The sequence below is a fragment of the Stegodyphus dumicola genome, chromosome X1 (assembly GCF_044657685.1).
Source record: "Stegodyphus dumicola isolate Sdum_Otavi_A_Nest chromosome X1, ASM4465768v1".
Lineage (NCBI taxonomy): Eukaryota > Metazoa > Arthropoda > Arachnida > Araneae > Eresidae > Stegodyphus > Stegodyphus dumicola.
In genome coordinates this window covers 179,761,833-179,789,734 of record NC_140780.1, presented here as the reverse complement: position 1 = coordinate 179,789,734, position 27,902 = coordinate 179,761,833, and the positions used below count along the sequence as shown (strand labels likewise).

The 27,902-nt window shown below is 33.8% G+C and overlaps 1 protein-coding gene across 1 annotated transcript in view; it reads left to right on the top strand.

Annotated features, from left to right (window-relative positions):
- The window catches only part of pps (protein partner of snf), a 176,053-nt gene that overhangs the window by 107,188 nt on the left and 40,963 nt on the right, over positions 1 to 27,902 (top strand). Inside the window, exons 12-16 of the mRNA XM_085807651.1 lie at positions 1,704 to 1,821; positions 11,971 to 12,130; positions 12,278 to 12,394; positions 12,485 to 12,604; positions 19,570 to 19,913. Coding sequence (XP_085663777.1) covers positions 1,704 to 1,821; positions 11,971 to 12,130; positions 12,278 to 12,394; positions 12,485 to 12,604; positions 19,570 to 19,913 — 859 coding nt within the window. The remainder of the gene's footprint in view (positions 1 to 1,703; positions 1,822 to 11,970; positions 12,131 to 12,277; positions 12,395 to 12,484; positions 12,605 to 19,569; positions 19,914 to 27,902) is intronic.

Here is a 27,902-nt window from a genome sequence, read left to right as displayed (position 1 = left end):
GAAGACCAGATGTTTCTTTGCTGCATAATTTAACAAAATTGATGCAAAGTAAGCAAAATAATTTATTTCAAGAAAGCTAATTGTAATTATATCTTCTCTCCAAGCTGATATTTGGTAAGGAAGTCAAGTTTAATTGGCAAAAATATTCTTTTTCTAAAACTTCGTTAGTATTTAGACTTCTATGTCTAGTTGCATTAAAAAAAGTAGAAATTGGATAAAACAAATTGAAACTCCCCCCCCCCCCATTTGTAAATTGCTGTTAGGCATCATATTTATCCAATGCTTATGGAAGAGCCTCATTCTTGTGTGTATAGATAAATTTACTCATGAATTCCTCCCTAAAAGAAGAAAAGGAGGCAGACTACTTTATAATTCAATAACATCCAACAGGATGCTAGCCAATAATCTGTTAGAAGTAACTATCAAAACAACAGTAGTAACAAAAAAGGGGGAATTAGACATAAGACATAGCCCAAAGTGTATGGTGGATGAGAAGTGCTTGCCAGTGCCCAGGCAATTTGACTTCTGAGTAAGCAACATGTCTACAGCCAGATGACACAGTGTTTATATCCAGCCTACTGCAGCACACAAAACAGCACATTTAGCATAACACACACAACATGCACCTTTGATCAGACTTCAGCAACGTGTCTACAGCCATATGCCAGAAGACACAATGTTTGTATTCAGCTCCAGCACACAAGAGAGCACATTTACACAGATAACATGCACCTTTGACCAGACTTCACTAGAATACTGTGCTTTTTACAGATAAGTTGAGATTAAGCCTGGACTTTGATTCTCAGTGTACCTGTATCTGGAGAGAGGCTGAACACAATACCATCCCTTCCTCATCAAGAAAATTTATCATTATGGTGGTAGAGTTGTAGTGGTTTGGGCAGACATTATATTTAATGGCTGTATACCCTTGCATGTGTTAAATCAGGCTTCTGGACTGCTATGAGGTATAGAGAGGAGATCTTAGAGGCATAAGTTTGACTTTTCAGGGGTGCAGTTGGTCTTATGTTCTTGTTTTAATGGATGACAAAACTCATCCACATAGGGCTCAGTTGTTCAACGTTTACTAGAATAGTGAAAGTATTTACTGTATGGATTAGCAAGCCAGATCGCCTGCCTGATCTTAATCATATATGCATGTCTGAGACACATTTGGGAGAGGAATTTCATCTCACTATCCCTCTCCAAGAAATGTCCCGGAGTTGAAAACTGCGTTGCTGTAGGAGTGAGGTCAACTGCCACAGGAACTCTTGAGCTGCCTCCTGTCCATTATGCCATTACACTGCATAACCTGTCTGGCTGTTAGAAGGGACATTAAACTAGTTTTAAGTTCACTATCACAAGGTGGATTTTGGATGTCCCTGCACCATATTTCATTAAAATCTGCCCATTAATTCAGAAATTTTATATAATATGCAAATTCTCGTAATTTTGCACGAGTATGTATACCAAAATTATTATTTTTTTATTTATATTGTATGTATACCAAAATTAAATATTTTTTAGCATTAATGTTATTTAAATGATGTTTCTTCATTAAGGTTTAAAGCAGAAGTTTTGGGATAATTATGATAAATTTAAAATATGTCAAATTGATTATTGAATTAATAACAAAATAAATTTTGTTTTCTTTTTTTGATGGAAAATGTGTAATTTTTTATGGCCTAATTGTGTTGTTTCTGTAGAACAAAGTTCAGACTCCAGTATAGCAGCTGCAGAAAAAAAAGACTCAAACGATGAATCATCAAAAGCTACTGTGCGATTTAATGTTAGGAAAACACTAAAGAATATATTAATGGATCGGTATGCAGTACTAATTCTTTATTTCATATGCCATATTTGTATTGCTTCTTTTTAAATATGGGCCATAACCTCATGGTTTTGCATATTTATTAAATATTGAAAGTCAGATATTTAAATATTTAGTTATGAACCTTGTTGTTGTAAACATATAAAATAAGGATTTAGTTCATTGTATCGAATATGGATAATTTTAATTTAAATGAAATGTAACATCTACTCTAAAAAAACTGTAACCTGGAATTCAAGAATATGATACTTGATTATCATCCTATTTTTATTTAAATAAAAAATATATGAGTTTATGTAATAAATACTAAAATTTAAAACTTGGATTTCACTGTCTTCTCTTTTCTTTTAAGTTTTAAAGAAATATTTATTGGATAAACTGCCATGTTAAGTTCCCCAAAACGTTGAGTTTATTAACAGTTTAGCAGTAAAGAGGAGGTGAATGGGAGTTTTCATTTTATTCTCTTGGGTATATTATGGAAAGCTAAAAGTTTCTATTCCTGCTATCCAATATAGGGCTGTTCTTATACTAAAGCGAATTATCTTCAATTAATACTTTAAAAAAAGAATGAATGAATTGTAAATGCATTCTATTTGAATACTGTACAGAAATACAAGAATTCCACCCCTAACACAGTTTCATTTAGCATCAAATGGAAGAGAAACATGGCAGTGTAAAATTTAAGAGGCAAAAAGGCTAGATTTGCATAGGTTCTGAGTAAAACTCTATTTTCTGTGTGTATGTGAGACAGAGACAATCAGACTTAGGTTGCTTTTCTTGAACAGAAATTATGCTAATTTTTGAAGCAATTGTGAAGCACCTGACTTACTCAGAAAAAATGTATTCTTTTCCTGAAAATTTGAAACATAAGGGATTTCTCTCGTCTTCTTAGCATGCCTTTGTGGCATGCTGGTCTGCATGCTTGGAGTGTATTCCAGAGGTCCGTGGTTCGATTCCCAGTGAGGGCATTGCTCATTTTTCATCTGTCTTGCTTAAAAATACCTGATGTCTCTACAATGATGCCCCAACGAAAAGGGTGGTAGATGATGATTCTCCACACCCAGGATTTGATGATTGGGTCCCCTGAAAACCCCATTTGCCTTTTAAAATGGGGAGTATATAAGGTATTTCTCCTGCCTTCTTAGTGTGCCTTGGTGGGTGTGGTTGTCTGCACGCTGGGCACGTATTCCAGAGGTCCATGGTTCAATTCCTGGCGAGGGCATTGCTCATTTTTCATCTGTCTTGCCTAAAAATACCTAATGTCTCTACAACATAAATTATAGCTTGGAATCCAAATTTGTGAAAAATACTTCAAATGTACTATATTTTTAATGCTGCACTTTAATGCTGTAAAGAAAAGTTGCACTTCATAACGTCATAAAACTTCATAACTTTAGGTACTGACATAGATTATACGGGGACCCTGACATTTATCAGCGAATCTTATGAAAGCCTACAATTCTTCATCAGCTTCCTTCCTTTCTCACTCTGAAATTCGCCTTCATATTCATATTCCCTCTCCTTTTCATGATTTTTCTTCTTTCCCAGTATATGTGTGATTAGTCGTGAACTTCAGACAGTGTGTGGGGAAAAGATTTGTTTGTATTCACCTTAACTTGCACCTGCTCTTCATTAGTACTAACCTTCTCCAGACATTCAGGTAAATCCAAGATGTTCGCCACAGGTGCGAATCTGCTTTAAAACCTTGAGAATCTTCATCATTAATCTCATCATTTGTGAGCATGATCATAGACTGCAATTTATGTAACCACTGACATAAAGTAATGTTCTTTACATCATTTCAACAATACTCAAAGTATATCTGCTGTCTTTCAATGTGACTTCTGAAAATCATGGATGCTATCTCCAAAGTTCATATATCAACATGAAAAAGGGATCAGTAATTTATCTTTATATTCTAAATAAACCCTTAGTTAACTCGTTTGATAACGTTGTTATGTTGGGCAGCAGAAGCATAACATTAATGCTTTCCACATTTAAATCTTCTCATCAGATTGTTATCTAATAGATTTAAATTTAAAGCTTCAAAAGTGCCATTATTTTGATATAACCAGGTAACTGGGCACTTATTATGAAAGATTTTTATTCTATGTTTTCATGCATATGTTTTTTGCCCTGCATTTGTGTTTTTATCATTTTACTTGAAGTCAGATAGTGTCAAGAATTTTCTTTCATGTATTTGAAAGTATATTGATTTAATATCAGATTGAAATATTTCTTAAAAATTTTTGAATTGAATTTTAGTTAAATAGATGAAAGAGATGAAACGTAATCAGGTATCATAATTATTGTTTTTATTGAGAAGAACTAATTCCTCTTGAGAAGTCAGCCTTTTTACACGTATTTAAGAGTAATTAACTTTGTGTTATATTTTTGTGTAATTATATTTTTTTAAATTTAAATACCTTGATTACTAAGTTTTATAATTTTCATAGTTTAGACCATATTTTCTTAGAAGATTCAATTTTAATAACTTTTATATTACAATAATTTTTCATTTCCAAGGGGATAATTGATATTAAAAACCAAATTTAAATTGATTATCTTAGTGCATTGATTCTGGATTTTAGCTTTGAAGATTCATTTTATACCATTTTTTACTTTGTGTTTTATACATATGTCATGATATGAATGATTTGGAACTTCTTGGTGATGTAATAGATGCCTAGCAAAGAAACTTGGCAAGACAGACATGGCCGCATTCAAGATAATTTTGTCATTGAGTAAAGCAATTCTGGATTCACAATATTTGGTTCACATACAGACGAGCATCTTATGTGCCTTTCATTTTTGTTGGCTCAGCACATATTCAGTGAACAAAGAAGGTAACTGCAAACAAAGCATCTTGCCAGGAGGAAAGTTCAAGCGAAAGTGTTGCAGCAATTCAAAGGAAGAAGGAAGGGAGTCAAACAGTTTCAGTTTGAGATAAAACGTTTCGGTTTACAGTTATTTAGTGATTGAGCAAGAGGTATCTGCATTAAGCATTGCGTAGGATCACATGAATTATTTGAATGATGCAGTTTAGACTTATAGGTATTATTTTTAAGCTGGAGAGAGGAAGACCCCCAAATTAAATAAAAAATAAAAGAGGTTATAGCCAATTAAAATTAGAAGTTTGCTTTCATATTTTTCATTCTTCTTATAAATTGAACTAAGACTACATTGTAATCTCTCTCTCTATATATATATGTATATAGCATTGCCTTGAATTAGGTAAAACAATGTATTTGATGCTCCATTTTTCATCTGATGAGTTACGCTACTTGGCAGTTTTTCTAGAAGCAACTGTCTTTCATTTGCAAATGCTTCTTGAACCCACTTGTCTGTTTGAACTTACATCCATCCACTGATTCATATCATTGTCTCATCATTAAAAGAAATCTCAGATTTGCTGAAGATTAAGAATGGCCAATAGTGATGTTCTCGACTGCATTCTGTTTCATGATTAAAAGCAATTGTGAATATTGTTAAAAATTTTGTATTTAGATAGTTAATTTTAGTAGAATTATAATTAAAATTGTTGTATTTCCCCGTGCAGTGCAGCACGAGACAAATTTTTAAAGAAAGATATGCTGGGAAAGCAAAAATACACTGGCATGTATATTTAACATTGAGTAAATGGATATCTGGGTAATTTGTAGTTAAATTGAATAAATGTAATTGACCACGTGTTAGCTGTAACCTTAATTCCATAATTTGTTTCCTTTCCAGAAATCTCGAGGAGCAGAAAGTACTAGGAAAATCTCGCGCAGCCAGTTGAAAACTACTTAAGGCCAAAGAGAGAATCTGGTCTCAGTTTCTTAGTTACTGTTATTGCAAGTTGTGCAATTTGAGATATCAGAGTTAGCTTTCGCTTTAGATGCTCTTTGCTGTGTTTTATTTAACATTTTTAGTAGTTTGAAGCATAACTACAGGTTATATGTCATGATATTGTGAACACTTGTACGGATATCTCTGAGGATATTCCAGAGTTCTGATATATTTCTTTTCATAAGAATAAACTTCATTAACCTATTATTGGACTTCTGCCTTCAATCTGTTATGAACCCATATGCATGCAAATTTTTTTGGGCTCAGAAGTATAATTGATTGTCAGTAACAAGAGTGATGGAGGAGCAGTTAAGACAGCTAGTGGCAACTTTTGCTGCATTTAAAGAAGAGATGAAAACTTGTCAAGAATCCAAATTGAAGAAGAGATGGAAGATTTGTTCAATAAAAGATAAAAGCTGGTGAAGAAGCAGGTAGCTGCGAAGCTGGTCAAGAATCCGTTAAAAAGGAAATGAAAGCAATTCAGGAAGAGGTTGGTCAAGAATACATTAAAAAGGAGATGAAAGCTGTTCAAGAACATGGAAGTTGGCCCAGTATCTGTTAAAGTAGAAATGAAAGTTGTTAATAAAAGAGATGAAAGCAGGTCAAGAGGAAGTGAAAAGAGAGATTACCTGTATAATAGAAAGCCAATTTGAGGTCGTGGAAGGCATAATTTACACTGTTGAAAATAAAGTTGGACACATTGAAGAATGAATTTCTTCTGCAAAAGAAAAAATAGAAGAAAGATTTTCTGCTGTGGAGCAACAAATCGAATTAAGAGTTTCTGTCGTTCAACAACAAATTGACGACAGGGTTTCTGTTCCTGTCACCAAAGAAGTTCACACCTTAAAGAAGTGCATAGTGACAGCAGGAAGCAATTCTGAGGGTTTTAAGTTTTTCCCATGCCTGCTCATCTGTCTCTGATGTTGTCTACATATGATGGGAAGCCCTCCTGGCAAGTGTATAAGGAAGAATTTTTTATAGTTGCAGAAACGAATAGTTGGGATTCTCAGGCTAAGGCCTGTCGTCTCCTGGCTTCTCTGAGTGCAGACACAGCACAAATATCATTCAGACTCTTCCCAAAAACCAGAGACTAGATTTTGAAGCTCTATTTGGTGCATTGGAGTTGCGCTTTGGGGAGAAATGCTTAAAAGACTACAGCAGGCTTTAATTAAAATCCCGTCAATAAAGGCTCATGGAAACACTCTAGGAGCTCGCCATGGATGTTGAAAGGCTGTCACATCCCTCCTTTTCAAAGCGCCTGACAGAAATGAGGGAAACCTGTCCCTGCAGTACTTCATCAATGGGATCCAGAAATACAGAAGGCTCTACGAATGGCAGATGTCAAGGATTTAAAAAGTGCTCTGGTGTATGCCATGAAGTTCGAAGCTGCCCAGCAAGCAACTCGTAAAGACCACCACTCAATCAGAACTGCTCAAGTTCAAGAGCCAGTGGATGAAGTGACTGCTAATCTGGATGATTTAGTTAGACAAGTCAGTGTCTTGAGGTGGAATAATAGTGACAAGAAACTGGTCCTAAAGTACTGGAACTGCCATGCTGAAGGCCACATATGAAGGAACTGCAGAACCTCTGCTAACTAGGGACCTCTGCTAACAAGAAGAAGGGAAACTAATTAGTGGCCATCTCATGGAACAGAGGTTGCCAGATGATGAAAAGTTTTAAGAGCTTTTGCTGAGCTTTTGCCGACCCCAGTTTTAAGAGCTTTTGCTGTCTGCAATGAGTGGCGGCAGTAATGAACTTTTCATCTTGGAACATATGAATGGGGTTCCTTGCAATATGACCATTGATACAGGAGCCAATGTTACCATCATTTGAAAATATTTGTCTCAACAACTGAAAAGTAAACTTATCTGGATGCCGCCTTGTGTAACCCTTCAAGCTGTATCTGGTGATAAAATTTACATTGATGGAAAATTAAACATTAACATCACATTTTGGAAGTGCTGCCTATCATCACATGGCTTATGTGGCAAATATTGCAGATCCTTGCATACTTGGATTTGACTTTCTAAGGAAATACAATTTTTCCTTTGACTTTAAAAATAACTAATTGCATTCTGCCTCTAAGGACATAAACCTGTATGCAATTAATAATAAAGAAATTAAATCTGACCATCAAATCATAGCTCAAAACAATGTCACAATACCAGCAAGAACAGAATTTACTTCTTGGGTCCATAGCTGAAAACATAAATTTTCTGTATGGTATATTGGAATATCTTAAGAACTCTTAACACCACGTGTGGAGTACTAGTTGCCTCTGCACTCATAGACTTATTGAAGATGGTTGTACCGGTGAGAGTTGCCAACGACAGCAATAAAGTGAGAAAGGTGAAGTGGTTGCAGAATGTACTCTAGTGACCAGCATTAAACGAAACAGTAACCCTTCAGAATCCATGTCTTCAGAGGGCATTACGTCGGAGTTACTGCAGAATACACAATTACGTAAATCATGAAGAGAGGAGTACTGCCAAAAGTGTTATTCAAGAGTTTCAAGATGCTTTCTCCTGCTCGTCTTTTGACACAGCATAAAATAAATACCGGCGATCACCCACCAATCAAGCAGCATTCAAGACCTCTACCTATTGCTAAACAGGAAGAAGTAATAAAAGCTTTAAAGACCATACAAGAAACCAATGTTATCAAGCCTTCATTAAGTCCATGGGCATCTCCTGTTGTCCTAGTCAGAAAGAAAGAGAGTTCAACTAGATTTTGTATTGACTATCACTGATTGAATGAGGTTAGGAAGAATGACAGCTACTCTCTCCTTAGAATTGACAATATTCTGAATACTCTTTCTGGAAGCAAGTGGTTTTCAATGCTTGATTTAAGGAGTGGATATTGGCAGGTAGAGATACATCCTGATGACTGAGAAAAGACAGCTTTTACTACTGGGCAAGGACTTTAGCAGTTCAAGGTGATGCCGTTTGGACTGTGTAATGCGCCGTCTACATTTGAAAGCCTCATGGAGACCATGGTCATAGGTCTTTCCTGCAAAGCCTGTCTAATGTACTTGGATGACATTATTGTTGGGAAGAGTTTTGAAGAACACCTAGAAAATCTTAGAAAAGGTGCTTCAGAAACTTAAAGAAGCCAATCTAAAGTTAATTTGGAACAAATGTAAATTATTCAGACAGAAAGTTACTTACCTCGGATATGTCTTCTCTGCTGAAGGTGAGTGTCCTGCAAAAGTGTCAGGAGTTAAAGACTTAAAGACTGGAGATGCCCTGAAAATTTTCAACAGCTGAAAAGTTTCCTAGGACTTGGAATCAACTGTAGGAGATTTGTGAAGGACTTTTCTTCCATCGCAAGACCCCTTCACAAGCTGAGAGAGAGCAAGCTAAAGTTTCTGTGAACAAGAGAATGTGAGGATGCGTTTAACAGCCTGAAGGAAGCTTTAACATCTGCTCCAATCCTGATGTATCCTCAGCTCGGCATACCATTTATTCTAGACACAGATGCGAGCAATGAAAATATTAGTGCTGTTTTGTCCCAAATTCCTGTTCCACACATATGAATCATTGACCTGCCTTTTACATTTCAAGACTCCTGAAGGCGAAATAGCCAAATGGATACAGAGAGTCCAGGAATGTGACATCACTCTTCATCATTGGAAGGGAGAAATGCCGACGCCCTAGCTAGAAGACCTTGCTCAGGAAGCTGTTAATATAGTTCCAGGGTCGAAACAAAATACGAGCTGCTGAATATGTTCATATGACAAGTTACACTTTCAGCATGAGCTGATCGATACCCGTGGGGGATGACAAAATCAGAAATGACCAGCTGGACGACGGCAACATTAAACCCATAAATTACTTATGGAGTCTTCAAACACAAAACCTGTCTGGCAGGACATTTCAATCTATAGTTCAATGACAAAACAATATTGGGCTCTTTGGGACTCACTCCATGTTTGAAACGGCTTCTTGTACTGGAAATTCGAATCAGATGATGGTAAGACATTTTGAGGCACCTGATACTTCCAAGATCCCGGACGTTATTAAAGAACTGCATAGCACCCCTACAGGATGCAACTTCAGAATAATGAAGAATTTGCTAAGAGTTTGGGAATGCTTCTACTGGAGTAATGCAAGGGATGATGGGCAAAATTGGTGCTAATCTTGTGATTCCTGTGCGGGTCGGAAAAGACCGGAGAAACGCAATCGAGGCAAGATGCAACATTAAAATGTAGGAGTGCCTTTTGAACGCAGACCTTTGACATCTTGGAACTTCTGCCACAAACTATTGATGGCAACAAATGCATCCTCATTGTGATTGATTACTTTACCTAGTGGCCTGAAGCATATCCTATTCCTGATCAAGAGACTGTCACAGTAGCAGAGGTAATGATTTCCAGGTTTGGAGTTCCTCTGTAATTACATTCCGATCAAGGAAGCAATTTTGTTTTGGCTGTAATTAAATAACCTTGCAAACTACTTGTCAAAACCCAAACAACACCTCTACATTCACAGTCAGAGGCATGGTGGAGGGGCTTAATTGAACCATCCCTAATAACCTCTTGTTGGTGGTTTCTAGAAAACCACAGGACTGGGACAAGAAGTTACCTCTGTTTTTACTGGCTTATTACAGTGCTGTCCACAAGACTGCCTTCTATTACCCATCCCAGATGCTTTTCAGTCATGATCTTTTGTTTAGTAGCCCTCTGGATGCACATTATCGCCTGAGGAGTACGTCCAAGATCTCCAGGCACAGTTTGAAATGATACACAATTTTGCACAAGAGCGAGTCAACTTGCGGATGAAGAAGATGAAGACCCAATATGACACAAGAGCTGCAAGACATCAATTCAATGAAGGAAACACGGTGTAGTTGTGGAATCTGATTGGATGGAAAGGACTCTTTCCAAAACTACAGTCACTTTGGGATGGTCCTTACACAGTCCTAAACAGGCTGAATGACGTCGTGGTTCGGATCCGTTAATTCTAAGCTTAAAGTTGTTCATTATGACAGAGTAGCTTCTTTCTATGGTCATAGTACATAGTGTATATAATGTAAATGGCAGAAGACCATGGTCCTCTTTTGTTTGTAAATTTGTGCACTAATTTATTTAGTATTCGATTTGTTTGTTATTGTATTGTAATGTTTATTATTGCATTGATGCCTTATTATAAGTACGGCTTCCTTCCAGGTATTGTACTACCCGGGACGTGCAGTCCTTGGGAAGGGGGCAGTGTTACTAATTTCGCGTTTAGATAGCTAATTTTACTAGAATTATAATTAAAATTATATTTCCACGTGCAATGCAGCACAAGTCAAATTTTAAAAGAAAGCTATGCCAGAAAGGCACAAATACAGGGGCATGGACATTAAATGGATATCTCGGTAATTTGTATTAAAATTGAATAAATGTAATTGAGCGCTGTGTTAGCTGTAACCATAATTCCACACTCTTTTTGCTTTCCAGAATTCTCAAGAACTAGAATGTACTAGAAAGATCTCGCCAGTTGAAAATTTGCACAGCTTTAATGGTGTCTAATAAATAATTGTCATTATCTTTGATTTTTGCTCCTTTCATTTATTATGTAGAATTGTATTATCATTTGTTAATGATGAATGGTGGAACCAAGAGATGACACTAAAATTTTAATAAGCAAATTTTTATTTTCAAAATTCAGCAAAAGTAATGTGCTGCTTTCATACATGGGTATAGCAGGGAGGCTATTCAAAAGTAACAGTTGCTTATCATAAAAATTTGAAAGGAATAATTTGCATAGAACTGCTTTTAACTCCTTGATATGTGTAAGGCGATAATTACTTGGTGGACCTGTGCTAAAGCATTCATACAGAAGAGTGGCGACAAAGTTAAGAAAAGCAAAGAGCATGTTATTTTTAAGAGGTTATAAATGATAAATAAAGTACTGAAGTTCTAAAACCTGACTGTTTAAAAAAAATTCTGCACTTTTATTACAATCTGTGAAAGGTTTCTTGGGGGAGGGAGCAGAATAAGGTTGTATGGGAAGTCTGGCTTTGTTTATGTATCCATAATGTAATGATTTAAGCTATTGTTTACCATGCCAATCATTGTAGGATATTTTCATACTATATATGAAATGGATAATTTCATGGGTTGCTCAAATTATGAATCAATTTATGATATTTTAACTTTAGGTAGAAGATCGAGCAACAGATTTAAAATTGCATTTTCATCAAACTTAGCATAATTTATAGAAAAGATATTTTTTTAAATTTTAATCTGCCATCTATAATTGCTTGCATTATACATGTAAATTTCTTTTACATGTTTTTGTACTCAATTTACCTGTGTTTTTAAGATGCAAAAATGCAGATGATATTCAAATGACTGAAGATGAAATACGCAGAATAGCAGTAAAAATTGAAGAGGAACTTCATTCACTTTTTAAAGACAACAGCTTTAAATACAGGGCAAAATATCGAAGTCTTATGTTTAACATAAAAGACCCTCGTAATCAGGTAAGGTGCAAATTTTTGGATTTGTTGGTTAATATAATTAATTAGTCCATGCTTTTGAGAAATTGATTTAAAATTCATTAATTTTGTGTATTAATCTGATGCAAAAATATCATGTAATCCTTTTTTTTTTTTTTTTTTTAAATTTAGGGCTTATTTCGAAAGATCTTGACAGGTAATATACCGCCAGATCGTCTGGTACGTATGTCTTCAGAAGAGTTAGCTTCAATGGAATTGGCCAAATGGAGAGAACAAGAGAATCAACATGTATAGCTTATTGCAAATTAAAAGCTTTTGAAATTTTTTCTTTAATTTTTTCCTCATTAATAATTTGACTCATATGCTTATTTTTCTTAGTTATTGGATATGATTAAAAGAGTTCAACTGGAGCAACAAAAAACTGGAAGTGGGCTTTTATTGAAGAAAACTCACAAAGGGGAAGTTGAAATAGAAGATGACTTTACAAATATAATTGAAGTATGCTTGCTTTTGTAACTGCATTTTTTATTTAAAAACTTTATTGCTGTTTATATGAAAAATATATTCTGCATATCACATCTACTTCTATCCGTATAATGATGTAAAATTAATACATTAAGTTCAAAAGATCAGTATTCAATATAATGGTTCTTCCTTGTGCATTACATGAAAAGAAATTAAATAAGATATGAAAGATTAAATTGTTCAAAGAAATGGCAAGCAAAAGTAATACCAGAAAACTGTTGGTTTACTTCTAACCTTAAAAGACAAGTTGTACCTTGAATCAGATATTTTTTATCATCTTTTCTCATTTTTATATAAGTGGATTATGAGATATTCTTTTAATAGCTTGAGAAATGTGAGCTAATGAGTATCTTTATGTAATGAATCCTCTGAATTAATCAATATTTAACTCTTTCAGTCCCAGAAATACATCAAAGTATTGTTCTCAGAATCCTAAGTCAATAGCTGAAGTATTTCCTTCCTTTTAATGAGCCTGTCTTTGAAGCTGTAAAATCCTTGCCCATTCTCCTTAGGTGTTGTCTCATTCAGGCTGTTAAGTACTTCATCAAACTTAACTACTTTGATGATAAGTGAATGCAGCTAAATAGTTTATAGTTAGTTTGTAAGCTGCTGCAAAATTAATGTCCCTTATTTCTATTTGTCAAATGCATTTAGTTTATACATGTGTTTTAAGTACTTCAATGAAGGTGCTATTCCATGTGTTGAATCATCATAATTTATTCTATCCAGCAGTCTTTGTGATCTTTCACATGCATTGTTGATATAGACAGTAGAATACATGCTTTTTGTAAGTTCCTTTTTTTTTTTTTTTTTTTTTTCCCTTTTTTTGTCTCAGGACTTATTTTAGGAGCTCACTTCAATACAGTATTTTTTGGTAGAAGGTATATTTTTAAATGTAGATTTATGTATGACATACATTATAACTTATATTCTTATTATTTTACCTTACATGTTTATTATTATAAAGTTTCTAATAAAACATTTTAGACAGTATTTGAAAACATATTTTTCCAGACAATAAGTGAAGAAGTAACTGTATGCATTATTTATTGACTTAATTCGCTGACAAAATAGGTTTCATCTGAAATTTATTATAGATTTCTTGCAGTTCATTAGAATTTATCAGGTTAATAATTTCAGAAGAAATACATATGTTCTTATTTATCTAATACAGAATAAAGCTAAAAATTTTAGAGATGGCAGCTATTATGTACATTCCATAATTATATATTTCTGTCTTCTTTATACAATTATGGATGTGACAAAATTTTACATAAAAAGTGCCAAATGTGGATTGCATGACTTCTGTATAAGAATGATTTTGCTGATGTTATGATAAATATATATATTCCAAATGGTCATGCTGTAATCAATATGCCACACCCACCAGTACCTAAACGATCAAGCCAAAGTTTGCACAGTACATACATTTTTTAGTTATTTTGGTCCTTAAAAGTTCTTAATTTTGCACAAAACATTGCAAATGATCTTTAATTTTGCTAATCTGACATTTCTATCCTTTTCTGCCATTCTGTGTGTAAACTAACATTTTGGATGAATGTGAAGTTCAAACCACATGGCTTATAATGGCCCCATCACAGATTGGCCTTGTGTGGAGTAAGGAACAATCAGCCATCCCTAAATAAGATTTTTAGGGTGCCCGATTGGTTGTTCTTGCAGCCTTTCAAAGTAGGTGTTATTAACAAGAATGCTGTCCATTTGCACTCAATAAAGTTTCCTGGACATTCTTCTTGTGACTATGCTTTAACATATTGTGACAAAAGTGTGGTTTTCATAAGAATAATCTTTCTGATTACAGTTATTAGAGAATCCAAAAATTCTTCACAGGTGTGAACAAAAGATGTGAATGGAGTCTGATATCATGAAACTATTTGCTGGTATTAGATCCATGTTATTCATTTGGGGTTCATATATTTGCATAGGAAAGTTTAAATACCTCAGCTGTAGGGTTGTAGAAACAATTCATATTTACAATTTTTCATAAATTTTACATTATGTAAAATTCATTTTATAAATTTTCAGTTTTTATAAAAGTGCCAATAAATGTGCTTAAAAATAAAATTAATGATTAATATCAAACAATAAAATTAATTAATTAACCAACTAACTGTAAATTTAATCTTTATGGCACATATGCAATATGCAGCAAAAATCAAAACAGTTTATTCACTTCATATTGGTAAGCTGGGATTCTTTCACTTCACTTGGACTTGAGCATATATGTAGATATTGTTATATCAAATCCATGTGCATGCTCAAGTGATCTTAGATATGAAGGGAGGAGCTTTTCATTTTTCCTGCGTGAATTTTTTTCATGGAGGATTTCATGGACTGTCTTACATTCATGTTACATGTACAGAAAACTACAAAAACTCCCATGTAGCTAGCTCATTTGCTATGATTTGACACTTGTTTTGTATTGCTCTTCTTAATTTCTTTAATGTTTCACAATCTCTCTTATTATTTATTGCTTCACCACATTCGAGGTAATCCACCAGAAGCACACCTTCCCTGTCCCAGAAAACAGTTGGTATGATCTTTCTTGATAGCAGTAATGACAAAATAGATCTTGCATCACAACACCAAATAGTAAAGTTTGTGAAATTTGAAGAAACTCTAGTAAGAGCTCCAAAATTGTAAGGCATTGGTTTTCGAGAATCTTTTAACTGATTTTCTCTACCAATTCAGCATTAACAATGGTCGGCCAGCCACTTCGTGCTTCCTCATGAACATTAGTGCAGCTATTTTTAAACATGATGCACTATTGTCTCACTCTGTCTTCATTCTTTACATTGTTTCCGTACACCGTGCAAAGTTCTCAATAAATTTCAATTGGTCTTAGTTTTTTTTGCAAAAATCTAATCTCAGATTGCACTTCACAACTCGCAAGATTTTCTATTGCCGCACACATATTAAACATTCACAGTGAGCAAACAAAGCAGGGGCAACACTTATCACCAATGATTAAAACCAAATGCATAAGGATTTGATTGACACTCCACCCAGATGGGATGCTAGTGAAAAGTTTTCATGAACGAAGTTTGGAAACTGCATTCAGCAACAAAAAAACAAATTTAATCCTAAAAGTTCTCCTATATTCATATAGCTGAAAGTTAGTAAACAAAGTGCAAAGTTAAAACTTTTATACTGAATTTCATTTTGTGAGCACAATTTGATTACAGGTATTTTAGTGACAACCAAAAATTTTGACATTATCTCAGATTTTTTAAATCAAACAAGATGGGGTTATTTGAAGAGTTAGCGTGGGTGAATGTTAAACATGAAACATTAAATACTGGTACATATCTGAACTCATACTTAATGCAGCACTTATATATCAAGAAATGACAGTTTCTAAAAACGTCTGTATTAGTGTGTGATTTCTATGTGTGAAACTTCTGAGACAAGTGATGATTTAAGAAATATTTTTGAGAATGCAGTGTATTCTGATTACCAAATTCCAGCAGATTCTGCTAGATTTCATAGTAAAATTGCATTACTTGACCATTATGAAATTCTATTGTTGATCCAAGTATGACAAATTGCAGTTGGACATAAATAAAATAAATTGTCCAGAGTTCTGAGTTAAAATAGTCAACATTTTTTAGTTTAGGATTCAAAAGATTCAAATAATGAAAACCACACAGATTCAAGGCTTCTAATTTCAAATCATTATTAAGTTCCACAGATTTTATATAAAAAAAATTATTTTGTAAATGATATGCATAGGCCAAAGGATTACATTTAGTGCTGTAAAGTGTAGTAACTTATTTGTTATTCAGTTAAGCCCATGACCGGTGCCAATGTGGCAAAATTTTTAGAATTTAGAGAAGCACTGAGCATCAAAATTAAGTGATGATGAAATGTTTAGAATTTAGGAAAGGCTTTGGGGGGCCAAATTTTTAGAATTTTGGGAGGTGCTTGGCAGCAGAATTTTGACCCGCAGAACCTGGCACTGGGCTGCAAAATTTCTAGTGCCATCCCTGAATAATCCTTGAGCATATCTGGGAATTTATTCATTCAGGATTTAGGTAAACCTCAAGCATATGCGGGAAATGTCATAAATAATTAAAATAATATAATTCAGGGTTAACTGTGTCAGCATGTGATAGAAGCAAGACCAAATTTAGCAGACCAAGATGTCATCACCGATCTCATGATGCCTGGCAATAGTATATAGCAGATTCTAGCCAAGCTTTATAATAGCCGGAATTTCAAGGTTTTCAGATATTGCAAACAGAAAGGAAAATTTTCCAGTTAATGGTTGGCTTGGTTTAGTTTATTATTACAAGGCTTACTAGGGATATCTGACTAAGGGGAGAGATGCCTTTGTGAAGGACTTTTTAAGGGAACCTGGCTCATGTACATGTTACACACTGAGAAAACCACCGTCCATTTGCCTGCATTCGAACAGTGCTTGGAATTACAGTCAAATACCGAAAATCCGCCGACCTGAAATCCACCAACTCCTGAAATCCGCGTTGCCTCGCAAAATATAAACATTCAGTTTATAGGTTCCGGAAACTGCAGCATTGAGTACGAAATATCGAAGAAAAAATACTTACCGAATGATAATGAGTCATAACGGAAATACCAAATTATTGACACAAAAAAAGTTCAAAAAATAAAATAAATAAGATAATTTTTTTCCCCCCTCTAATCTGCATCGAGGTAAAAAAGCAGACAATTCACTCAACTCTTCGTTCAAGTTCATGATCTATGTTGTATTTTCCGAGCTTTGTTATTTCACGAGATTGTTTAGTGCTGCCTTTTTTTTATGCGGATATTTTGTGGATAAATTAAGAATATTTTAAATTTCAGCCCTTTTTAATACAATGACAGATAAGAAACGCACTCATGATTTTACTGCTTGCAATGTTAAACGTAAACACGTTGCATTGATGGTAACACAAAAAGTGCAATTTCTGCAAAAGATGGAGGCAGGTGCTACTCCTCGATTTATAGCAGAATGGTATGGAATTGCGACACGATTGTGTATGAAAAATAAAGAAAAGCTGTTTAAATTTTACAGCAACAGTGATTCTAACACCGGAATCCGAAACCAGAACTCTTTGCATGAGGCGAAATCGGCAAACCTTGATGCTGTGTACATATAATACAAAGAATAATATAATCAATTTATACAGTCAAAAGTCTTTAATCCGGACTCGTCGGGACTTCAGCGATTCCGGATTATCAGTTTTTCCGGATTATAGATCATCAGTTTAAATCTGGTAAGATGGCATGCAGAAATTATATAATTAAAAGTATGAAACTGTAATTTATAAAATAAAGAGCAATTATGATCTAAAGGGTGTCAAAATTTACAAAAAAAACTTAATATTTATTTTACTTTATTAAACATTTCTTTCAACGCGCGCATGCGTAAAGCATACATTGCGCATAGTCGAAATTAGAAAATTGCAACCAGAAACTATTTGATGTGTGTTCGTTATATTTATAATGACGAGGAATTTGATTTAAATCATATCAAAGACGGAGTACATCGAGATGAAATACTACATTTAGTAAGGAATTATAAGCCGAATAAAATAAAAACATCTGCCCTGAAGATAAGGATAGTGCTGACAGATCAACTCGCAGTTCATTGTGCGCCGCGACGTCCCCCCTCCCCCCGCAGAGCAACGTGAAATTGATAAACAGATTTCGGAATGGTTAGATAAACAAAGGATATGCCTTTTTCCATTTTTTGAAGCAATTTCACTTTTTGTTTGATGGACATCGAAACATGGTTTCGCTTTGTTGATCCTTTGGCAGCTCCATAATCAGAAATTCTTTTTGACATAATCGAAAGTTCAAGCTTACTTTTATAAAATTGCTCTGACAGTCTGCAAAAAATAATAATCCAGATTCAATTCGAAGATTAAGGAACAACGTGATCTGCAAAATTAACTGAAATAGATAATTAGATAATTTTAGCTTAGCTTATACCGTCCATTATACATTAAACGCGCTTGCATAAACGTATTATGTGCATGCGTTTACGCATGCGCAGAAAGTTTGTAGCTTTGAGGTCCGGATTATAGATCATTCCGGATTATGGACGTCCGGATTAAAGACTTTTGACTGTATATATAATAATAATTTAATGTGTATAATAAATTATTGCAGTAATGTATATAATAATTTAATTAAATGTATCTAATATGCCTTATTTATTTTCTACTTTTAGTCCGAATATTATACCTGATGTGATCCTTTCTGTCCTGAAATCCGCAAAATCCTAAAATCCGCACAACCTCTGGTCCCAAGCTTTCCGGATTTCTGGATTTGTACTGTATCGTTCAGCGATTTTTTACTGCTCATCCAATTAATGGAATTTGTGAAGAAATATAGCCTCAGCTGATAAACGATGAAATTTGTAGTATGGTTCTAACTCTAGAAAATATCACTATCCGATCGTGAAGAAAGAGACAGACATGTTGTTGAGAACGAAAAAGTTTCAATTTACAGTTTAATGAAAATTTTCAACATGCAGTTACAGGGTATGTACAGTGGAACTTTGTAACTGAACAAGAAATTATATCTGTCTATAGAATTGAAGAAAAAGTATTAATACAGGAAAAAACTAAGCAAATTAAACAACTTACATTGAAAGAAATATTTAATAAAGGGAATAAATTTAAGGCTTCATTATTTCATAAATGACTGAGTCATATTTTTAATTTTATAGTTTCTTTTTGTCTTATTAGATTTAAAGTGGTGATCCAATATTCCGAAACATCCCAAATCCAGAATCACCAAAGTCCTGATGAGTCTGGATCTCAGACTTTGTAGTGTTTCACAACTAAGTCACTGTTTCTGGTTGAATTATATGTGGGAATATTTTTTTGTAAAGACAACTTACTTGGTGACATTTTGAATTCTTTATTTTAATGTGCTATTTTTCTTTGTAGCAAGATGTTCCGAAACTTTCACAAAAGGGTGTAGCAGAAGAATTGTCTGATGGGGATAAACCAGAGGTTCAAGATGTTGCTAAAGATACTACTCATCTTCACCGTTCACATTTATTTGATTTGAATTGTAAAATATGCACTGGAAAAATAGTTCCACCTCCGGCAGAAGAAAATATGGCTAAGAAAGTTCGAGTGGCTCATTCAATATCAGTGGATTTAAGCTCACCTACACCAGTGGATCCTGTAGAAAAGTCTGTATCTAGGATAGTTGATGGTAAATCACCTGCATCGAGTACTGGTGATGATTCAATGGATCAAGAACCAACATCCACAGTTTCACTAGGGTGAGAAAAATACAATTAATTATTATTTTCTTTGTTTGTTTTTAAAAGGTTTGGTTCATATTTTGCTTGTGTTTCAACCTATAGATTAATTGTGAATTTTGTTCTTGATATTTGTTGTTTTTGTCTTATTAAAAATACATGTGCTTTAGACATTCCTTGGTGTATCAAAAATAATTTTATTTGTTAATCTGTAATAAGGCATGTGGAAAAAATATAATAAGCTTTAGATTTTTTTTTAAATTTTGATATTTATGATCAAAAAAATGTGTAAATAGCATTCAGCCATCAACTTTTTATCGATAACTGATTGAATAATGGTTTATTGTGTTTTGGATAGTATTTTCTTTTTTATTCTTTCTCACTGTTGAACTGCACAATTTAGTGTTAATGCCCATTATGTACCTATTGATTAATGTGCATTCTGTGAAAAAATACAGTAGCAGGTCTAAAAATTTTATTAAATTTTTATTTCATTTGTGGTACAAGATCATGGAGTGTACAGTTTTTTCATTGTATTTAGGAGTTTGATTTAAAGAAGTGAGCCTTCTTTATTATGGCTTGCCTGTAAAGTGTACATATGAATGAATCCCTAAGAAAGTAATTATTATTTAAAGATTCATTTGTTATGATATTATCTGAAGGTAATTTGCTCTCCAAAGAATGACAGTTTCAAATTTAATCCAAGCAGTCACATTCTTGATAATGCAGCATGAAGTTTTTTGTGGCTAAAAAAAGGTTTAGGAAAGAAAGACCCTTAAACTATTCGAACTGGTAACAATAGGCTATATGTTATTCACATCTGTGGCTGTAAAGCAGGGGTAGGCAGCATTTTTCAGGGTACAGGTTACTTCTAATTTTTTCAAGGTGTTGCAGTCCACCCAGTGGCATAGGTGTGGTGAGCTTAAAAAAAGGTCTACAGTATTTATTACAATTTCCACAATAATTTAATAATGAATACAGAATATGTATGTAGCTACCTAACTACAAAACTTACTCTTTTTAAACTGTTTAAAGCAAAATGCAGGATACAGGCATAATAATAATAGCCACAAATGTAATAATTTCTAATGATGCATTTCTTATCAAACAATTCAAAATAAATCATTTTCATCTATAGTTCTTGCAGTTATAGTAAGAAAACTTAGCCTGCATACTGTCTGCCAATCTTGAATATCTGGTATATAATTACTAACTGCTAATCCTGCATTGGATTCTAAGTAGTCATCTGTGAGAGGGGAACAATATGCTGTCTTAATTATATTCATGTTGAAAATGCAGATTCACACTGGTAGGTAGAGCAAAAAGATGATGATAATTAAAATGCAACTTTTTTTTTTTTTAAATTAGGATATCGTCCATTAGATTTCAAAACTTGTTCTTAGGTTTTCAACTATTTGCTTTTAAAATTGTCATTTTGAAGGAGAAATATTTCATTTTTCTCAAGATATAAAGAGAAATATAACTTCTGTTGTCTTTTATTTCTTCCACATCAACATGGCCAAATGGGTAACACATGAATGTAACAATTGGTTCTAGTCTAGTAAATTCATGTAAACATCTCTCAATTTCAGAGTCAAGTTATATTATTTCATCATAGTATTTCTCTTTGTTTAATGTATCTCTTTTTAAACAACTTTTCAGAAATATTTCTGACACAATTTTGGATATGTTCATCACCATGATATCAAGATTGGCATGAGTTTTTTACCTTTCAGCTCTAGTTTTACATATGCAACATAGCTATCTTAAATTTCAAATGAACTTAATGTATATGTATCATTAATACTGACGTTAGACACGAGACAAAGGTTAAATTTTTTTTACCCTGCAGTGTGCGAGTATCTAAGACCATCGAGCACTGACAATTCAAGTATGGGCTTTTTTATGCTTTTCTTCATGCATAATGTAAATACGAGCCACTTTCGTGTGGAAAGTGCACAATGGTAACTCTTCAGTTACAATAGATAGTCCAGATATGCTTTGCTTTAATCAAATAATCTAATCCAGTTCTAAGTTTTCTTGAATTAGTGTTGTAAAAGGAATTTTAGTTATAATTTGAATCTCTTTATATGAATAATAAGGGAGAAGTAAACTTAAAAAATGTATAACCTGTATTTAATTAAAAGAAATTTATTAAATGAAAATATTAAAACTCTTGAATCTTGGGATTCATTTTCTCAGCTGGTTGACTGCTGGAATCATGCATAATAATGTTTGTATTAGATGGTATAAGTTACAAGAAATATCAGGACATCTGAAGTAGTAGGTAATTATGTCTAGAACTGTTGAAGAACTTTATGAGTCAATTTCAAGAAGTTCATGGAAGTACAACTCACTGGTTTACTACACAATATTTGGAGATTTCCACTAGATGGGTTACTGGAAAAGTGTGATACTTGGAGGAACTGCGTGGCAATATTGATGATCCAGGTACCAATAGAACTGCAAAATTGTATTTTTTTCTCCAATAAATGGTTCTGTTTAATGTCAAACTGATTATTTCAAAATTTTGAATTAAAATATTTAAAAACATTTTATATGAGGATTAAAACGTTTTGAGTAGTGAAAATTTGCAAGATCGGGTTCTTGAATCTTTTTCAATATCTGAGGATTTGAATATCCCATACGTACTGATATTATCAATGTAAAGTAACGTTAAACAACCATATATTAATAAATAAAGTTTCATGTGTTAGATTTCAATAAATAAAGGAAATTGATATAATTATTCATTTAATTAAATCCAGGAGATTTAATGATTTAATTATCTATCACACTATAAATAAATTTATGTATTTAAATATTTTAAAACAGGAATTGACACAGAGCACTTCAGAACTGAGCATATTTGTAGTATTACTATCTATATCAGTACTATGATCCAAAGCATAATCATCTTATTTCCAAACTCTGGATTTTGTGTAACTCTCCACGTGTTATCAGAATGGCTCTGCAGAGTCCAGACTTTTATCCTGTTGAGCATATTTAGAATCATTTGCAAGACAGAATTAATAAATTTAAAACTTCTAACATAAATGGCCTCCTGCCTGGTTTGTCTTAACTTAAAGAAGAGCTCACCACAAAATTGAGAGGAAATAGATGCAAATCTCTGTCAGAATTTTATGAAATTCATGCTTAAAGAACTTTAACTCATAAAAATGAAAAGGAATTCCAGCACACTGTTAAAGTACTTTTTTAGAGTCCCTTGGGGGGAGAGGCATGTTTGTCTGCCACAATAATTTTTTTGCTATTACTTTCACATTTTTACGCTATACATGTATAATTTAGTTTTTATATAAGATTTTTATTAATATTTTTTGGCTTTATTGATTCCTAAGATTTGGCTTACAAGAACAGAATTTTATTTAAATAATTGTTCGTTCAAAAAATGTTTGAAATTTTGTTGTAGCCCATTGCTGTTTTGATGTTTTGTAAATTTCTGCAAAATGTTGTATTTAATGATGTACATTGAATCTTACAACTATGAGTAGCTATATCTTGTATCGAAAGAGGAAAATTGTCTCATAATCCATCATGTAGCTAATGAATAACCTCAAATGATTTAAGATATATCTCTGTGTTGATTCTTATTCTGGTGCTATGTCAAATTGTTATGTATTACATTTTTAGACACAAACCCTGGTAAGTTACAGCTTATTTCAGAAATATTTCTAGTTTCCCTTTCCTCCCCCCCCCCCCGAGTTATTTTAACACGATTTTATTGTATCCAGAGGCATACTATTCATCACTCAAATGAAAATCTTTTTTAGGCTCTTGTAAAAACATCCATATCCCTTTCACTGTTAAGATCTATTAAAATCAAATGGTAATTGGGGGTAAAATGTCAGGTGTTTAAATTGCTAAAAATATCCTTTATATATATATACACTGGTTATCATAAATTAAGGAAAAATCACAAAAATCATGATTACTGAAAAAGTTACGTGTAGAATTTAATGAAACTTACTCACAATATACAACACATAGTAAAGTATCTAACATAAAAAGAAATTACCAGATAAATATGGTAGTATAGAAATTAGCACATGTATAAAATGAACAAATCGAAGGTGTCAGTTTGCTATAGGAAAAGTACCTTCAATATGGAATATGATCACCTCTAGAAGCTATACAGTGATGTACAATGCTTTTAATTATGCGATATATCAGTTCCATAGGAAGCAAGAGCCATCACTCTTGCAAAGCAGTTGCAAGCGCAACAAGGGTCTGAGGGGGCGGATTGAGAGCAGCTAGGCATCTCCCTAAAGCATCCCAAATGTGCTCGATAGGATTCAAGTTGGGGGATCGAGCTGGCCACTCCATGCGCATAATTGTTTCCTGTTGAAGATAATCATCTACGATGCGAGCCCTGTGTGGTCTTGTGTTGTCGTCCTCTAACAGGAAAGCATCCCCTATAGCCCCGGCATATGGGCACACATAAACATCAAGGATGTCATCTCTGCAAACTTGAGCATTCACGGTTCCCCTTGGAAAGACATGGAGATCTGTGCGTCCAGCCAAAGAGATGCCACCCCAAACAAAGACACTGCCTCTACCGTATGCATCTCTTTCACGGATGTTTGACTGATGATAACGGGTTCCAGATTCTCTCCATATCAAATAACGCTTACTATCGCTTTCTTGACTAAACGTGGACTCATTCGTAAAGAGAACAGCCCTCCATTGATCAGGCGTCCAGTGAACATGTTCTCGTGCCCACTGCAAACAGTCCCTCCTATGGCGTGACGTGAAAGGCACGCAAATGGCTGGTCGCCTCGCATACAGACCACCTTCGTGAAGCCTTCTACACACAGTTGACATTGACACCAACCTTCCGGTGGCTGCAGCAAGGGAGGATCTAAGAAGAATCGGAGTAGCGGTTCTATTCCTGCGTGCACATGATGTCAAATATCGTTCGTCAACGCTCGTCGTAGCAGTTGGCCGTGCTTGGCTGAACCTTCTAGATACTGAATCTGTTATTTGAAATTGCCTCCAAAGCCTATGAACCACAGAAGGACTCATATTTAGCTATCTGGCCACCTCTGTTTGACTTTATCCTGCTTTTAGTCTCCCAATGGCTCTCCATCGTAGTTCTGCAGGCAAATGATGCCTGGAAGTCATTGTAACGAATTGGCTATCTCAGATTTCGGATGTCACTATCACAGTGAAATATGTGGGCTTGCTCTCAAACATGGACTTTTATGCTCCTCGCAGATGACGTAGTCCGAGTGCAGTGCCACTAATTTGCATATTGCAGTTTTACTCAGCTACTCTTACTTGGCAACATATTCAAATTTTACACGGTTTGGCTTATTTTTGAGGGAGTTATCGCTATTTTTGTGATTTTTCCTTAATTTATGATAACCAGTGTATATTATGATTATAACCAGTGTACCTTAGGAGAGTAAATTTGGAGACTGTGGCAACACACATTCTTGACACAGAGCAAGAGCAGAAATTGCTTATTTGTGCACATAAATAATCCCATTAATTAAAAATTTCAAAATTCTTGTTAATTTTCCTCAAATATTTCCTTCTATTGGGTTGTTGAATAAACTTTCTGTTTTTTATGAAAATTAATGCTTTATTTTAAAGTGTCATTAAATAAGCATGTCACTGGAACTATTGGCCATTGGCTAGCCTCTAATTTTATGGCACCATTTTTATTCCACATCGGAAAATCATTGAGCACTGACATCGAAATCTTCTGAGGATTCCGACATCTGAGGCTATCCATGAGTCGACCTATATTTTAGCCTCTTCCTAAGAATGGAAATGCTGCTCAACCAGGCGTTGTGCCATTGATCAGATCAAGTGATAATCAGAATGTGCAATGTCTGATGAATATGCTGGGTGGGTTAAGACTTCCCATTTAAGTATTTCAGCGTAGGTTTTAAAATGGGTTTGCAATATATGGCTGAGCATTGTCGTGCTGCAAAATTAGTTTGTCGTGTTTCTGCCTATATACTGGCCATTTTTCCTTTTAATGTTTAGCTCAGACACATCATTTATAGTCATTAGCGATCTCCTGTGATGGTTTCATTTGGTTTGAGCAACTCATAGTAAACTACATCGAGCTGATCCCACCAAATGCAGAACAAAAGCTTATAGCCAAGAATATTCGACATTGTTGACAATGTTGTTGCATAGAATTTTCTGCACTTATCATAGGTATCTAATTTTCATCACTACTCATAATATGATGAAAAATGTTTTTCCTTTTCTGCTGCTAAAGCAGCTGTTCACATATAAAAAGATTATATTAGACGTCTCTTCGCTTCAACTGATGCAGCATTACTTTTGAATCATTCTCATTGGTTTCAAATGTTAAAAAATAGTTGTACATTCAAGTCCTAATGATTCTGCAAATTCGGCTATTGTCTGATGAGTCTTCTTGAAGTAATGTCTTCATTTCTTAAGCTTTCAAACATTTTCATTGCACATTCAGATCATTTTTTATCTTCAACATAAAAAAGCATCTATACCTATCTCTGTATGTTGTTTCCAATACAGCATGTTTGCTTAAGTCTCAAAACCCTATGTGCTACATCTGCAGACTTTTTTTGGGGGGGATAAAGTGGTGCAGTAAAATTCCCCACAAGTACTCTTTTTTTTTTTTTTTTTTTTTTCTTTTTTCCCTTTTTGTCACGGAATTTCACAGGTTTAACACTATGAAAATAAAAGTTGTTTACACATCAACGAAATGAAATCTACTGAATTTCAAGCTTGCTTATATAAATGCATGCAGTTCTGGTAGCACTGGAAAACGAGAACTTATATTACCCCTGAATACTAAAAACCCTTTTACTACTTTTAAAACAATGTAAATATGTATTGTGGTTTGAAATTTCTGAAATGTAATATGCTTCTCTGACTGGCAAGAAGTTTAACCACCCTTGGTTTATAGTAACTGCATCAATTTTTCAGTAATATCAGCTTTTAAATAGCTGTTATTTTACCATTTGTGTAATAAAAACAATGTGTTTATCACTTAGACAATCATAATTTTAAACAGACTAAGGATACACTATACCTGCTTGTTCAAAATTTAAAAGGCTCTTTAAAGAATGTATTTGTATTTAACTTAAAGGGGAATTAAAGAAAAGAATACTGTATGCAAGAATAAAATCTCGAATTGCTTTATACATTTTGTTGGATTTCATAAGACATGTAGTTTGTATTTTATATGTATTGTCTTTTAGTTTTATTTACTTAATATCCTTTGACCACTAATAATTAATGTAAGTTTTATTTCTTGGAAGTGGCAAAAAAACAGCGTATAGAATTAGCAAAATTATGTGCATGTAGTAAGTATTATAAAGACTATTTTGTTATTTACTTGTGTGCTGTACTTATTAAAGATCCAAACTTTTTTTCAGCAATAAATGAATACTTTATGTTTATTAATCTCTAGAGTCCATGATATGCTGGTAATGTAATAGTTTATTTTGACACATAAGTGTCAAAATAAAGCATGTAATAAGCAAAAGTGTAATAAGAAATATGTAATTTAGTGTAATAAGAAAACATAAATGAACAAAATATTGCAAACAAGTGTCATCAGTGTGGTAATTTTTTTGGAAAGGGGGGTAATATGTACTGAATTTTTCTGTTAAGTTTTTTTTTGATGGCTTGCATTTATTCTGGTAAATATTCAAAAGAACTCATGAACAAATAACTTCTGGTGTTCAGTCAGAGCTATAATGGAATGAAATAAAAAATCTACTAATCTCTGATATATGGAGGAAGAGTGAAAAAAAAAAGTTGTAGTACTTTCACAGGAAAAGAATCATTTTTAGAATGCAGAAAAGTTGAGAAGTTTAATTTATCCTCTGCAAGTAGCATCCATTAGTTTTTTTTTTTTTTTTTTTTTCCCACTAAGAATACTGACGTAGATAATCTGTAAGTTGATTGCAGAAGCTATTCAGCCAGCACAATTGTGAGTGATATGCCTGAGCTCTGAAATGAACTATTGTGACACCACGGTTA